This window comes from Garra rufa, chromosome 15 (assembly GCF_049309525.1).
Source record: "Garra rufa chromosome 15, GarRuf1.0, whole genome shotgun sequence".
NCBI lineage: Eukaryota > Metazoa > Chordata > Actinopteri > Cypriniformes > Cyprinidae > Garra > Garra rufa.
Window position 1 is genome coordinate 3330350 of NC_133375.1, and position 15476 is coordinate 3345825.

A 15476-nucleotide genomic window follows, 5' to 3' on the forward strand; every position below is an offset into this window, starting at 1 on the left:
CACAAGTTATTATTTCGTGGGAACATCATATTAACTTGTGGGTACGGCGTATTATCACGTACCCACGAGTTAATATGTTGTGACCACGGCAAAACTAGCCTAAGTGAACCAAACATGCCCCCTCTCGGTCACAGTAAATGCTTCGTTCGACTTTTCGTAGATCATCTACTCTTCCCTGTGCATAACCTCTGACCTACTTTCTGTACGATCTGAATTTCTGCGCTTTGAATTTTGAACACTGAATTTGATGTTCCGAATTTTTTTTCATCTTGAAAACTTGAAGTTGTATTTTTAAAAACGGAATATTTGAAGTCTTAGAAATCGGAACAAAAATCTGCGATTTGAAAATTCAGTTGTGTTCAATTTCAAATGTTCAATATTCAAGTTTTAAAAAATCGAATTCAGAACTATGTTAAATACCATATAATATTCAGTTTTGTGAAATGACACTTGTCAATAATTCAAATTTGTACAATTCAAATTCAAAAAGTTTTGTCATAATATGAGCTCCATATTTCTGTGTCAGCATGACTTCTGAGTGTAACAAGCAAAAGCAGGCTGAATGACATGAATATGCTGTGCTACATTCTCTATGTGTAAAGTGCTGGTATGTGAAAGTTCAACAGTAGCAAACACCTGTGGTTCACATGTAGAGATACGGTCAGCGCGATTTGCATCTTGACTTTCCTGTTAGCAGCGTGAGGTTGGAAATGCCAGGTGTGTGTGTGGTTGTGTGTGCTGTTGTCACAGTGGAAAAGCACAAACATTAACAGAGGGAGAAGGGGAAATGAGAGCTGTATGGCAGAGATACACCTCTGCACTTTCTGAGCCTCAGTGACTGCAACATAAACATTTCCCCAGATTCTTGTCTCGTATTGTCTCTCTTCTTGTCTTGTTTCCTGTCTTCTTGTCACATCTCTTTTCACTTTTTTCTTGTCTCTTTTTGTCTTGTTTCCTCTTTTCTTGTCTGATCTCTTTTTCCCTTTTTTCTTTTCTCTTCTTGACTATTGGTCTTGTTTCCTCTCTTCTCATCTCATCTCTTTTCCCTTTTCTCATCTTATCTGGTCTCTTTTTGTCTATTTTCCTCTCTTCATCTCATCCCTTTCCCTTCTTTTCTTGTCTCCTCTTGTCTTGTTTCCTCTCTTCTTGTGTCATCTTTTTTTCCCTCTTTACATGTCTCATGTTTTTGTTTTCTCTCTTCTTGTCTGATCTCTTTTTGCCTCTTTTCTCGTCTCGTCTCATCGTTTTTGGTCTTGTTTCCTCTCTTCTCATCTCATCTCTTTCCCCTCTTTTCTTGTCTCATCTTGTCTCTTTTTGTCTATTTTCCTCTTTTTCGGTCCCCCCCCCCCCTTTTTCTTGTCTCTTTTTGTCTTATCTTCTGTCCCCTCTTTACATGTCTATTTTGGTCTTGTTTCCTCTTTGTCGTCTTGTTTTTTTTTTGTCTCATTTTGTCTAGTTTCCTCTCTTCATGTCTCCTCTCTTTTCTTGTCTCATCTTGTCTCTTTTCATCTTGTTTCCTCTCTTCTCGTCTCATCTCTTTTCCCCTCTTTTCTTGTCTCATCATGTTTCTTTTGGTCTTGTTTCCTCTCTTCTTGTCTGATCTCTTTTTGCCACTTCTTGTCTTGTTTCCTCTCTTCCTGTCTCATCTCTTTTCCTCTCTTTACTTGCCTCTGTTGGTCTTGTTTTCTCTCTTATCTCTTTTTGTCTCTTTTCTTGTCCTATCTTGTCTCTTTTTGTTTTGTTTCCTCTCTTCCTGTCTCATCTCTTTCCCCCTCTTTACTTGTCTCTATTAGTCTTGTTTCCTCTCTTTTCATCTCATCTCTTTCCCCTCTTTTCTCGTCTCATCTTGTCTTTTTTTGTCTATTTTCCTCTTTTTGTCTTGTATCTTTTTCCCTCTTTTCTTGTCTTTGTCTCTTTTTGTCTTGTTTCCTCTCTTCCTGTCTCATCTTTTTTCCTCTCTTTACTTGCTCTGTTGGTCTTGTTTTCTCTCTTATCTCTTTTTGTCTCTTTTCTTGTCCTATCTTGTCTCTTTTTGTCTTTTCTCTCTTCTTGTCTCTTTTTGTTTTGTTTCCTCTCTTTTCATCTCATCTCTTTCCCCTCTTTTCTCGTCTCTATTAGTCTTGTTTCCTCTCTTTTCATCTCATCTCTTTCCCCTCTTTTCTCGTCTCTATTAGTCTTGTTTCCTCTCTTTTCATCTCATCTCTTTCCCCTCTTTTCTCGTCTCTATTAGTCTTGTTTCCTCTCTTTTCATCTCATCTCTTTCCCCTCTTTTCTCGTCTCATCTTGTCTTTTTTTTGTCTATTTTCCTCTTTTTGTCTTGTATCTTTTTCCCTCTTTTCTTGTCTTTGTCTCTTTTTGTCTTGTTTCTTCTCTTCTTGTCTCATCTTCCGTCCCCTCTTTACATGTCTCTTTTTGTTTAGTTTCCTCTCTTCTTGCCTCATCTCTTTTCCTCTTTTTTCTTGTCTCATCTCTTTTCCTCTCTTCTCGTCTCATCTCTTTTCCACTCTTTTCTTGTCTCATCATGTTTCTTTTGGTATTGTTTCCTCTCTTCTTGTCTGATCTCTTTTTGCCACTTCTTGTCTTGTTTCCTCTCTTCCTGTTTCATCTCTTTTCCTCTCTTTACTTGCCTCTGTTGGTCTTGTTTCCTCTCTTCTCATCTCATCTCTTTTTGTATCTTTTCTTGCCCTATCTTGTCTCTTTTTGTCTTTTCTCTCTTCTTGTCTTGTTTCCTCTCTTCTTGTCTCATCTCTTTCCCCCTATTTTCTTGTCTCATCTTGTCTCTTTTCGTCTTGTTTCCTCTTCTCGTCTCTTCTCTTTATGGCTCTTTTCTTGTGTCTTCTCGTCTCTCTTCATCTACTTTCCTCAACTCTTGTTTCAACTCTTTTCCCTTCTTTTCTTGTCTATTTGTCTTGTTTCCTCTCTTCTTGTCTCATCTCTTTTCTCCTCTCTACTTGTCTCTATTGGTCTTGTTTCCTCTCTTCTTATCTCATCTATTTTTTTCTATTTTCTTGTCTCATCTCATCTCTTTTTGTCTTTTCTTTCTTCAGGTCTCTTCTTGTCATGTTTGTTCTTTGTTATTCTCATTTCATTTCTTTTAACGTCTTGTCTCCTTACCTCTTTTTTTACTTCTTTTCTCACCTTGTTTTATCCCTTCTTTTCTCATGTCTCACCATGTCTACTTGTCACAGACCTTGTCTTTGCATCTTGTCTCTTATTCTCTTCTTGTTCTGTCTCATGTCTTTTCAGTTTTCATCATAATCTTTCTTTTTGTGTCTTCTCAGTTTTTCCGTCTTAATATCTTTTCTCGTTGCACCTTGTCTCTTTTTGTTTCACATCTTTTAGTCTCTTGTCCTCGTATATACCTTGTCTCTGCTGTTTTCTCCTCTTTCCTTGGTCTCTTTCTTATTGTCTGTTGTCTTCTCATCTACTCCTATATTTTAATCTTTGGTCTTTATGTTCTCATCTCATTTCATCTATCTCTTTTGTCTTCCTTTTTTTCTTTTACTCTCATGCTGTCTCATATTTTCTCTTCTTCTCAGCTCTTCTCATTTCTTGTCCTCATTTTTGGTGTTATTGTCTCATTTTCTCATCTCTCTTTTCTCCTTAGTTCTTTTCTCCCCTTGTTTGTTCGCTTTTTATTTTTTGTTTCTCCTTTATTTCATTTCACCTAACCTTCGTCTCTTTTTGTCTCATTCAGTATCTCCTCTTCTTGTCTCACCTCTTGTCTTAATGTCTATCTCTCTCCTTTTTACTTTTAATCTTGTTTCTTGTGTTCTTGTTTCATCTCACCTCACCTCTCTCGTTTTCCTTCTTAGCCTCTTATAGCATCATCTCTTCTTGTCTATTTTTTTCTTGCCTGTGTTCTTGTCTCTACTCTACAATCCCTCACCTCGTCCTCTCATATCTGTGTGTTTGTGTTCATATACACCCTTTTCCCTCTGACCCACACTCTAACATCCTGTTGCATGTTTTCTTTCTCCTGTCGTTCACCTCTCTTCTCTCTCTCTCTGTATGTTTGTGTGGGTGTGCACTGCTGGGCTGAGAAACAGAGGCCGTCTCTGATTGGCTGGCTGTGTTCTGAAGGGGGCGTCTCTTCGCTTGTGTACAGAGAAGGAGCGAGAGCACGGGGAGGGAGGGAGAGAGAGCACGAGCGAGCGCGCTGGGGTCAGAGCAGAGAAAGAGAAGCGTGGGCGTTTTGTTTTGCGATGGCAGAGCTGGAAAGAGAGGAGAGCAAGCGCTTGTCTGTTTGAGGCACACTCGTTCAGCCATCTCTCCTTTTTCTCCTCCCTCCGCACGCGTGCAGCCCACTCCTTCGAGCCTGGACTTCAGCTCGCCTTCTCTCACTGGAACATTACACAAAAAATCAAAACATCCCATTTACTCACACACTTCATACAGGCAGAGCGTGGAGTAGCTCTCCTCGGTGATGGTGAGTTTCTTCCTTTTGCTTTTCTTGTTTGGTTTCCTTTTCCTTCTGCTTTTGCACCTGGAATAGAAGGTGGGAAGGAAAAGTGATGGCTTGCTCATATTTGAGATTGTTTCGTTCTTTTAAAAAACAAGAGCTGGTGGGAAAGAGCAGTGTGTAAGAGTTCATGGAGTAGAGCAAGAGAAAGAAAGTGAGCGTTTGAGAGCACTGACTCTGTCACGCGTGACGCAGATAATAGTTAGCTAGTGCTCTCGCCGGAGTCCTGCGTTTCGTCAATACAAGTGGCGGTAATGACCAGAAATGGAGTGATGAAGTGCATTGGATGAGTCAGAAAACTAGGAACCTCCTTCCTCCTTGTTCCCGCTTTCTTTCTGTTTTCCTCTTTGGCTTGCTTTTCTGAAGTGGAGATGCTTCTTTAGATACTTCTAGATACTATAATTGGTTGACAGTTTTGAAGTAGGTGAGGTTGGGTGTCTAGGGGGAATCCCTTAAACACACACAAATTGAATGTTCTTGTTTCGCTTCGTCAAACGTGTTGAATCTGAACTGCTTATCAGAAACATCTTGCAGCGTACTTGAGATCTCCACATTGCAGCTGCTGCTGCTGGTTTTAGTTTTTTGACTGGTGGAGGAAATTTCCATTTTTTACTAATGATAACAGACTTTTTGCAGCTCGTGCACAGAGCACTGGCCTCACATGCTGAGGGAAGCCCTGTGTCTGCCGGGCTCAATTCAATGATTTTGCTGTCAGATTATATTGATCGCATTAGGAGCAGCTGTAGACCTGAAACAGACATGACAGCTTGCTCTTCTTTCACCGATCAGCCGAGTTTAGTCTTTTGAACGCTGCTCAAAGTAAATTTGTATGGTTTGGTAGGTTTTTCATGAGTAGTTGTTTCAATAATTTGTGTCGTCGTACGTCGCCTTAAATCTTTTAGTTGAAGACAAAAAGTTTTTCTTCTCAGAACAATGGAAATACGCTAATCAGAAGCAGATGATTGGCTGGATTTATTCTTGTTAGTCATCAGAGTTTTGGTTGCTTTGAAAGCATTGTTTTTATTTTTCCCTCTCTTTTTGTTCACCCCTGGAGGTGTGGGGATTCCCAGAAACAAGAAATGGACAATGAACAAAGCTCTTTGTGTATCAAATTCCAGATCACTTGTCTGTCATACTTAACCTTTTAAAAGGGACATACCATTCACTCCCATTATGTCTCTTCCTTTTGTAAATAATCTTGTCAGTCTGTGATTCAAGTTCTTACTGACGCAGAAAGCCTCACTGATATCAAATGCTGGTGTAGTTATCATAACAGCAAAGCCAAAGTTATGAACAAGTTTACTCTTTTACAACAGAAGCATATTTTTTTTAACTAATTTGCAAACTTCAGTGTTATAATTGAGGCTAAAGTTTGTTCTTCAAGACATTATATGTGACCCTGCACCACAAAACCAGTCTTAAGTAACATAGACATTTGTAACAAAAGCCAAAAATACATTGTATGGGTCTCTCAAAATTAATGTTTTTTTCTTTTATGGCAAAAATCATTAGGATATTAAGTAAAGATCATGTTTTATGAAGATATTTTGTAGATTTGCTACCGTAAATATATCAAAACTTAATTTTTGATTAGTAATGTGTATTGCTGAGAACTTCATTTGGACAACTTTGAATGCGATTTTCTCAGTATTTTTTATTTATTTATTTTTTTTGCACCCTCAGATTCCTAATTTTCAAATACTTGTATCTCGACCAAATATTGTCCTATCCTATTTTCTTTTTTAAATTGAGCCTTATGACTGGTTTTGTGGTCAAATGTCACATTTGACACCATTACATTTACACAGTTAATAAAAACACTGGTCAGAATAGTTTCAACTAAACAGAAGTTAAGCTATTTGTTGTCTTTGTTTGGAAGATGTAAGTATTGAAGCTCAACAAGTAGTTCACCAGAGGCCTACTTTGTTACGTTTTCTTCACATATTAAGATATTTTTGATGAAATCCATAGACAGCAATGCACCTACCGGATTCAATGTCCAGAAAGGTAGTGAGAACATCATTAAATAGTCCATAAAGTAGTCAATATTTTTGTTTTCTTTGCGCACAATAAGTGTTCTTTTAGTGTCATAAAATTAAGTTTGAATCACTGATGTTACATGGACTATTTCACGTCTTTACTACCTTTCTGGGCCTTAAATGTGGTAGTTGCATTGCTGTCTATGCCGGGTCAGAAAGCACTCGGATTTTGTCAAAAATGTCTTGATTTGTGTTTCCTTACGGGTTTGGAACGACACAAGGGTGAGTAATTAATGACAGAATGTTCATTTCTGGCTGAACTGTCCCTTTAAACACTGACTGGAAATTATGTAATAGTATTATTGATGCAAACCCCACAGTTCTGAGACAAACCCACATCTTGTAAACACGCTGATGAAACTACGGTTGCTGCAGTGCAGGAATGACTGAGCGCACACACGGGTGTGTAATCTGGCCGTAAAGCCGTGTTATTTGGCCTGTAGCACAGCGGTTTGAGGGTCCTGTGCCAGCGACCCGTCTAATAGCATTCCATCCGTTGATCCATCTGGACACGCCTCCTTCCCATATCCATCCATCAGGATACACTCCCTCCTTTCACTTCACTGTATCCATTCGTCTAGTGCTGGAGGGGCTTTGGGTAATCCCTGCAGTGAAAGGGCAAAACACTTTCTCTTACACACTGACTCACTCTTGGCAGCGTCTCTCTATTGACTGCTGTTTCACTTCTAAAACTATGTGTTACGGCATTAGCCACTGATGCTGGCCTGTGAGAGTCTAGTGTTTATTATTCCAAGGTAAAGCTGGGTGATACATGTTGAGTCAATTTTTTTTCGTCGGATGGTTTTGATGTGCCATTAAAGGATTATTTTACTTCCCGAATAAAAAAAATCCTGATAATTTACTCACCCCCATGTCATCGAAGATGTTCATGCTTTTCTTTCTTCAGTGGAAAAGAAATTCAGGATTTTTCCCCAATAGGGACCAATGGGTTGAAGGTCCAAATCGCCGTTTCAGTGCAGCTTCAAAGGGCTCTACATGATCCCAGCCAAGGAATAAGGGTCCTATCTAGCAAAACGATCTGTCATTTTCTAAAAAAAAAAAAATACAAAATGCTTCACAGATTACATAATCATGTTGGAGAAGTCATACGTGACATGGGCAGAAGTACCGACCCAGTGTTTACAAAGCAAACATGCAAAAAAAGTTAAATGCCCTTTACAAAAAAAAAAGAAGAGTAAAACAACGATGTCGGGTGATTTTGAAGTTGGAGGAGAAAATGAGATGTTTTTCGCCCTACCCTACTTTTTTGAACCGAAGTACACAGACAGAAAACTAACCGCACATGAACTTTCCAACATGATTATGTAATGTGTGAATTCGAGCTGGCACAAGTTGACCTTTTGTGGTTAAAAGGTATATACATTTTTTTTTTTAAATGTCTAATGGTTTTGCTAGATAAGTCCCTTATTCCTTGGCTGGGATTGTGTAGAGCCCTTTGAAGCTGCATTGAAACTACAATTTGGATCTTTATCCCGTTGATCCCCATTGAAGTCCACTATATGGAGAAAAATCATGCAATATTTTCCTCAAAAACCTTAATTTATTTTCGACTGAAGAAAGAAAGAAATGAACATTTTGGATGACAAGGGGGTGAGTACATTATCAGTACATTTTTATTCTTGAAGTGAACTAATTCTTTAAGAAAGTGCTGTTTTATTAGGCTTGTCTCACATTTGGTGTATGGCAGTGTTAATAATATTAATAACATGAGACTATTTTTTTAATCAGTACTAAGTTTGATTCATTTTTGTGAATCAGTTCAAACTAGGGCTGGGCGATATGGCTGAAAACTATATCACGATATCAGTGTTTCATATCGGTCGATATCGATAATTATTGATATTTTTATGACCCATTTAAAATAAGGACCAGGAGAAAAATATATTACACTCAAGCATTTTTATTTTAAACTTAACCTGCCTCTGATCATAATCCCCTCAGTTATTAAGACAGAAATGTCAACAACCATGGAAAACTCAAATAATTAAAATGTAAACATAAGTCTAAAGTCACAATATACACTTAATTATCTCTTAATCCTCAATTCAAACCCCATTCATTGTCGATGAAGTGAATGGTCAAGCTAATGTATGGCCCAGAAGTACGGCTTGACCACAGGTCAGAGGTTGTTGCAAAGTACTTGGCTGATTATATTTTTTTTCTGCACAGATTGCTGGTTGCCAGTAGCCAACATTACTTCTTTCCCGGTACTTTAGCCTATACTTTGTGTAATAACAAAAATATTTATTTAAGTGAAAAAGTAAGTCCAAAACTTTCAACATTTTGAACAATAGGGCCTTACAATCTTTTTTTTTTTTTTCTGAAATTCTTGTTTTAATTTTTCTGATAATCAAATGAAAGCAAAATCACAGATTTATTTTTAAAAATAAAAATAAACAGAGCTTTACTGTTAAAATTAATACATAGAAGAAAAATTATATTCAGTTAAAAAAAGGTTTAATAATAATAGTATTTTTTCAACAATTAAGTGGTGACTCTTTATTTTATTTTTTATCATATATATTGTTTTATGTAAATTATTTAAATGTGAACATATAAACACCTACATTATACTGTACAGTAATACAAGACTAATATTGTTCTGTTACATGTTAAACCGTACTTTTATTTTGACAGGTTGCCGTGAAGTTTCAGTGTGTAATACAGTATGAATGATGCTAGTTTCACTAATGAAACGGTAAAATTGACAAAAAGTGACACTCACAGCAGCTTTGGAGATGTATTTATTGGAGTTTGTCTGTTCATGTGAGATGCAAAGGCCAAAAATTAGCGGGAGCGTCACGTGTGCAGTATGCGTGTAGTGAAAATAAAACGCGTCTCCTCCATTCATACATATAGAGGCAAACGGAACATGCAGGATTCATATTGAAACGGTCTTTTTGCATTTCAGTTTTCACAGACACTAGTCCATATCGCGATCTGAATTAATTAACAGACCAACTTTTGATTTATTGTTCCAAAAATCGACGAATTCCGCCCTATAGTAAAGTCCGTCTTTATGAATGGAGTCCGCGATCCCGTGTCTGTGAGGAGACACTGTAAACGCGCGATCATGTAGAGACAGAAATCAAATGCCGTCGTGTAAATAAGATAAATAACATAAGGCTATTTCGTTTGTTTAATACAACAACATGGACCCGTTCTGTAGGAAAGATAACCTTAACTTCTATTGTGATCTGGCGCTATGAACTGGACGTTAAAGGGGGGCTGGGCGGGCCGACGAAGAATACAAAATATCGAACGTTTTATCGAACACATTTTTTATTGATATTGATCTCTTGTCTATCGCGATATATATCGTTATCGTTTTATCGCCCAGCCCTAGTTCAAACTGCTTGTTTCAGTGAATCGGATTTATTTGTGCCAAACCCTCAAAAACGCATGGTTTCCATGTCACTTTAATATATTAAATTTCATATGTTTAAAAAGTTTTAGTTAAAATCTATGTACAGTTGAGGTCAAAAGTTTACACCCCCCTTTCAGAATCAACAAAATGTTAATTATTTTACCAAAATAAGAGGGATCATACAAAATGCATGTTCATTTTTATTTAGTACTGACCTGAATAAGATAGTTCACATAAAATATGTTTACATATAGTCCACAAGAGAAAATAATAGTTGAATTCATAAAAATGACCCTATTTAAAAGTTTACATACACTTGATTCTTAATACTGTGTTGTTCCCTGAATGATCCACAGCTGTGTTTTTTGTTTAGTGATAGTTGTTCATGAGTCTCTTGTTTGTCCTGAACAGTTAAACTGCCTGCTGTTCTTCAGGAAAATCCTTTAGGTCACACAAATTCTTTGGTTTTCTAGCATTTTTGTGTATTTGAACTCTTTCCAACAATGACTGTATGATTATGAGATCCATCTTTTCACACTGAGGACAACTGAGGGACTCATGTGCAACTATTACAGAAGGTTCAAACACTCACAGATGCTCCAGAAAAAAACACAATGCATTAAGAGCCGGGTGTGAAAACTTTTGGAATTTGAAGTTCAGGGTAAATTTTACTTATTTTGTCTTCTGGGAAACATGTAAGTATCTTTTGTAGCTCTGAAGGGCAGTACAAAATGAAAACAAAATATGATATTTAGGCAAAATAAGAAAAATGTACACTGAAAAAAAACAAAAACAAGACAAATTTCACTCAAAAAATGAGCAAATTTCACAAATAATTACAAAGAGTCATTAAGTGATACATGGAATTAAATTGACAATTTGAAGTACATAGACTAATAATATTTTCTGGTAAAACATACTCCAAAATTCTGTTAAAATTGAATATATTAAATTTTGTCTAAAGTCTAAAAAAAGTATGTATTTGTTTAGCTAGTGTATATCATACTGGCCTATTTTTTACAACACTTTTTTTTTACTGGCTAATTTTTTTTTCTCAATTACCCTCCCTTCTTCTTCTCATGTGCCTTCTGGATGGTTTCGTTCACTCTGCTTTTAATTTGATGTCTAGCTGCTGCATGCAAATAAACATCCAGGTTTCCGGAAACATCCGACATTCTGATTAGCATTTCTTTCTTTTTCACATTCTCTCATCATATTTTAGTTCTCCCTTACATCCACTTACTCCGTTTCCACATGCCTCAGTGCCATTATCTACATCTTTTTGGACTGTCCAAATGTCCATACATGGGCGTCTGCCAGGCCAATCCAAAGCGGTGTCCTTTTTTTAAGGGCAATTAGAAAGCTTCAAACTGGAAGATTCGCTGCGGAAAACTGGGGTACACTGTTTCATCATTGAAATCCAGACTGCAGGGACTTAGAGCACTGCATGGTTATAGCTTTCTGTTTGAAAACAGACTATTTGCTCTAATTGATGTTTACTCAGAAGTTCTCTGCTTGCTGGAGACACGCTCATGCTACTGAAGGATGAAGCTGTCGTGACCAGAGCACAGATGCAAATGCTTGGCCAATGTATCGCAAGTGCATATTGCATTGCTCATCCATAAATCAAATAATGTGCCTATTTTGTAAGAAGGACGTTTTTGCTGTTTTGCCGACTGGATACGGCAAGAGTTTAATCTATCAGTTAGCTCCGCAGGTAGCTCTGGATACGTCACACCATGTATTGTTGTGATTGGTCGTGGCGTTATCCAATTGCGTGCAGTGAGAGTTTCAAATGCATGCTTGGTACCGCCCCTCGAGTTAGGTCTTTTTCATTGCTCGATGCCAGACCCTTAATCTTAATAGATTAGGGTTTGGATTTTTTCCAGGCTATATGTCATGCTCACTAAGGCTGCATGTAAATAAAAAAAAAAAACAGTAATATTGTAAAAAAATGAATGCAGTTAAAAAGTGTAAAATTAGTAACATTATAAATGTATTTACTGGAACTTTTAATCAATTTATATGTTCTTTCAGTTTTATTTAATTTTATAATTATTTAATTATATAATTATTTTATTTAAATTGAAATTCAATAATATTGTAATAATATTTAATGTTTTTACTTTATGCCGATTTGCTCAAATATTATTATTATTATTATTATTTTTGGTTCTCAATTAATAATAATGGTATCAATGTTATTTTTCAACATTGAGCACCAATAATACTGAATAATATTTGAGTAACAAATCTGCTTTGCATCACAGGAATTAATTACATTTGAAACTATATTCAAATAGAAAACAGTTATGTAATTGTATTATTATTTTTTTATTTTTTTACGTTGTAATTTAATAATATTTTAATAATATTTACAGTTTTTACTTTATGCTGATTTGCTCAATTATTATAATTTTTCGGTGCTCAAATATTAATAATATTAATGTTGAAAACACATTAATGTTTTTGCTGCTTAATACTTTTTCCCAGGATTCTTTTAAATAGAAAGTTCAAAAGAACAGCATTTATTTGAAATAACATTACTGTAATTTGTAATCAATTTAATGTGTCCTTTTTATTTTATTTTATTTTATTTATTTATTTTTTCATTTATTTTTACTTGCACCACCATTCCACAAAAATATTAACCAGTAAAAATGGTCATCAATGATAATAATAAGAAACATCAATAATTGAGCACCAATAATAATGAATAATACTTGAGCATCAAATCTGCTTTGCATCACAGGAATAAATTACATTTTAAACTATATTCAAATAGAAATATTACTGTAATATTATTTTTTAATTTATTTAAATTGTAATTTAATAATATTTCAATAATATTTACAGTTTTTACTTTATGCTGATTTGCTCAATTATTATCTTTTTTTTTTTTGGTGCTCAATTATTAATAATTAATAAATGCTCAATTAATGTTGAAAACACATGAATGTTTAGCTGCTTTTTTTCAGGATTAAAAATCCTCATTAATAATTTCTTCCTTCCAGTCACCTAACTTTATTCTGGTATGTATCGCCTACTTTTCATAATTGAGTCAGTTGTCATTTTTCCGGTTAAATATTCTCTTTTCAAGTTTTTTCACATTGGCTTTAACACGTTACTATGATATAACTATGATCCTTTCTGATAAGATTGTCTGAGAACTGTTGCTCTGTAGTTGATCTAAAAGCGAAAACGGCAAAAGGAAGACAGTTTCTGCTAATGCCCGCTATTGCACGCTTGCAGTCATCCTGAGAAAGCAGCGTACTGTGCTATGAATTCTTTCATAATGCAATGCCATGTGAAAGCAAGCTTGCGTAACTAGAAGTGTCTGCGTAGAGCGCGTTCTCTTGGCGTCTTCGTTAGTTTGCCATCTCTGTTCACTGTCAATAGCTCCGTTTAGTCTGCTGTTTTCCAGCCAGATGCACTTCTTCGCACTAGACTGGCACGACCGCAGGGAAAGACGAAGCGGAGGTTAGAGAGCTGCGTGGAGAGAGAAAGAGTGGGTTGAGGCAGATTTCTCATCATTGGGCAGATTTTCTTCATGGCCGGAGACCAACACATCACAAGCCAAGAACAGATGGCCTTACAACAATAACATTTCTCCACTTCTCTGCGCTTTCTCTTCATCTGGTGCACCTCTCTCCTTTTTAAGTTGGCTTGAGAAAGACAACTCTCTGAAATGCTATTTAAACTTACAATTCTTCTTCTTCTGAGACTAAATGTGTTGACACTACTTCGTCCTAGAGCTTTAAAGGGATAGTTCACCCAAAAATTAAAATTTGATGTTTATCTGCTTACCCCCAGAACATGCAAGATGTAGGTGACTTTGTTTCTTCAGCAGAACACAAACGAAGATTTTTAACTCAAACCGGTGCAGTCTGTCAGTCAAATAATGGACGTGGATGGGCACCAAACCTTTAAAAGTAAACAAAAACATGCACAGACAAATCCAAATTACACCCTGCGGCTCGTGACGATACACTGATGTCCTAATACACAAAACAATCGTTTTTTTGTGAGAAACTGAACAGTATTTATATCATTTTTTACCTTTGATACACAGCCACGTCCATCTGTCCCGAGCACGAGCTTTTCATCCGCCTCGTTACATGTGAACGCACTCTGGCGTAGAATATGCAAACGCCGTAAGGGGAAATCAGTGAAAAGTCCCGGATTATTTGGAGCCAGCAAATGTAATCTTTTAGCTTTAAATCGGTTTGAACAATCAGGATAAGCGCAAGTAATTACCATTTTGAATAGCCGCTATACAATGAGTGTTGTAAACATGCGACAGATAGCTTCCGGCGTTTGCGTATTCTACGCCAGAGCGTGTTCACATGTAACGTGCCTGATTCTAAACTCGTGCTCAGGACAGATGGACGTGGCTGTGTATCAAAGGTAAAAAATTATATAAATACTGTTCAGTTTTTCACAAAAAACGATCGTTTCGTGTCTTAGGACATCAATGTATCGTCACGAGTCGCAGGGTGTAATTTGGATTTGTCTGTGCATGTTTTGTTTACTTTTAAAGGTCTGGTACCCATCCACTCCCATTATTTGGCTGACAGACTGCACCGGTTTGAGTTAAAAATCTTCGTTTGTGTTCTGCTGAAGAAACAAAGTCACCTACATCTTGGATGCCTTGGGGGTAAGCAGATAAACATCAAATTTTCATTTTTGGGTGAACTATCCCTTTAACTCTACAAACTACAAACTTAGACTAGATCTTCAGACTGATCTGACTGAGTGTGCTATATTTTTTCTAACTGATCCGGTTTTCCTAAAAATGACGATGAAAACTGGGAAAAACCCCATAGACTTACATTGACGGAATGTTTAAATGAGCCAAGACTTTTCAAACTCCAACTGTCAAAACTCCCAGAATCCTTTGAGACTCAATCAAACTGCCCTTCTATGTAGAGGAGACTCTATCTATCTATCTATCTATCTATCTATCTATCTATCTATCTATCTATCTATCTATCTAAATCATGCTAACAATATGCCAGTCATGCTAGTAACTGGCTAAACATGCTAGAAACATGTTAGCAACATGCTAATTATGCCAAAATCATGCTAGCAACTTGTTAATCGTGCTAGAAACATGTAAACAACATGCTAATCATGCTAGCGACAGGCTAGAAACATGTTAGTAACATGCTAATTATGCTATCAACATGCTAGTCATGCTAGCAACATATTAACAACATGCTAATCATGCTTACAGCAGGCTAGTGACATGCTAGTCATGTTAGAAACATTTAATAACTTGCTAATCATTTTAACAACCTGTTAGAAACATGCTAGTAACATGCTAATCATGTTAACATGCAAGTGACATGCTAGTCATGCTAGAAACATGCTAGTAACTTTTTAATCATGCTAATAATGCTAGCAAGTTGTAAATCATGTTAGAAACATGCCATCAACTTGTTAATCAGGTTTGCAACATGTTAACAACATGCTAATCATGCTAACAACAGGCTAGTGACATGCTAGTCATGTTAGAAACATTTAATAACTTGCTAATCATTTTAACAGCCTGTTAGAAACATGCTAGTAACATGCTAATCATGCT

General features: G+C 36.5%; 1 protein-coding gene across 1 annotated transcript in view; it reads left to right on the forward strand.

The window, feature by feature from the left end:
* cabin1 (calcineurin binding protein 1) overlaps positions 1-15476 on the forward strand; it is a 140493-nt gene that overhangs the window by 71334 nt on the left and 53683 nt on the right. The window contains exons 28-29 of the mRNA XM_073819143.1: positions 4084-4429; positions 6945-7099. Coding sequence (XP_073675244.1) covers positions 4084-4429; positions 6945-7099 — 501 coding nt within the window. The remainder of the gene's footprint in view (positions 1-4083; positions 4430-6944; positions 7100-15476) is intronic.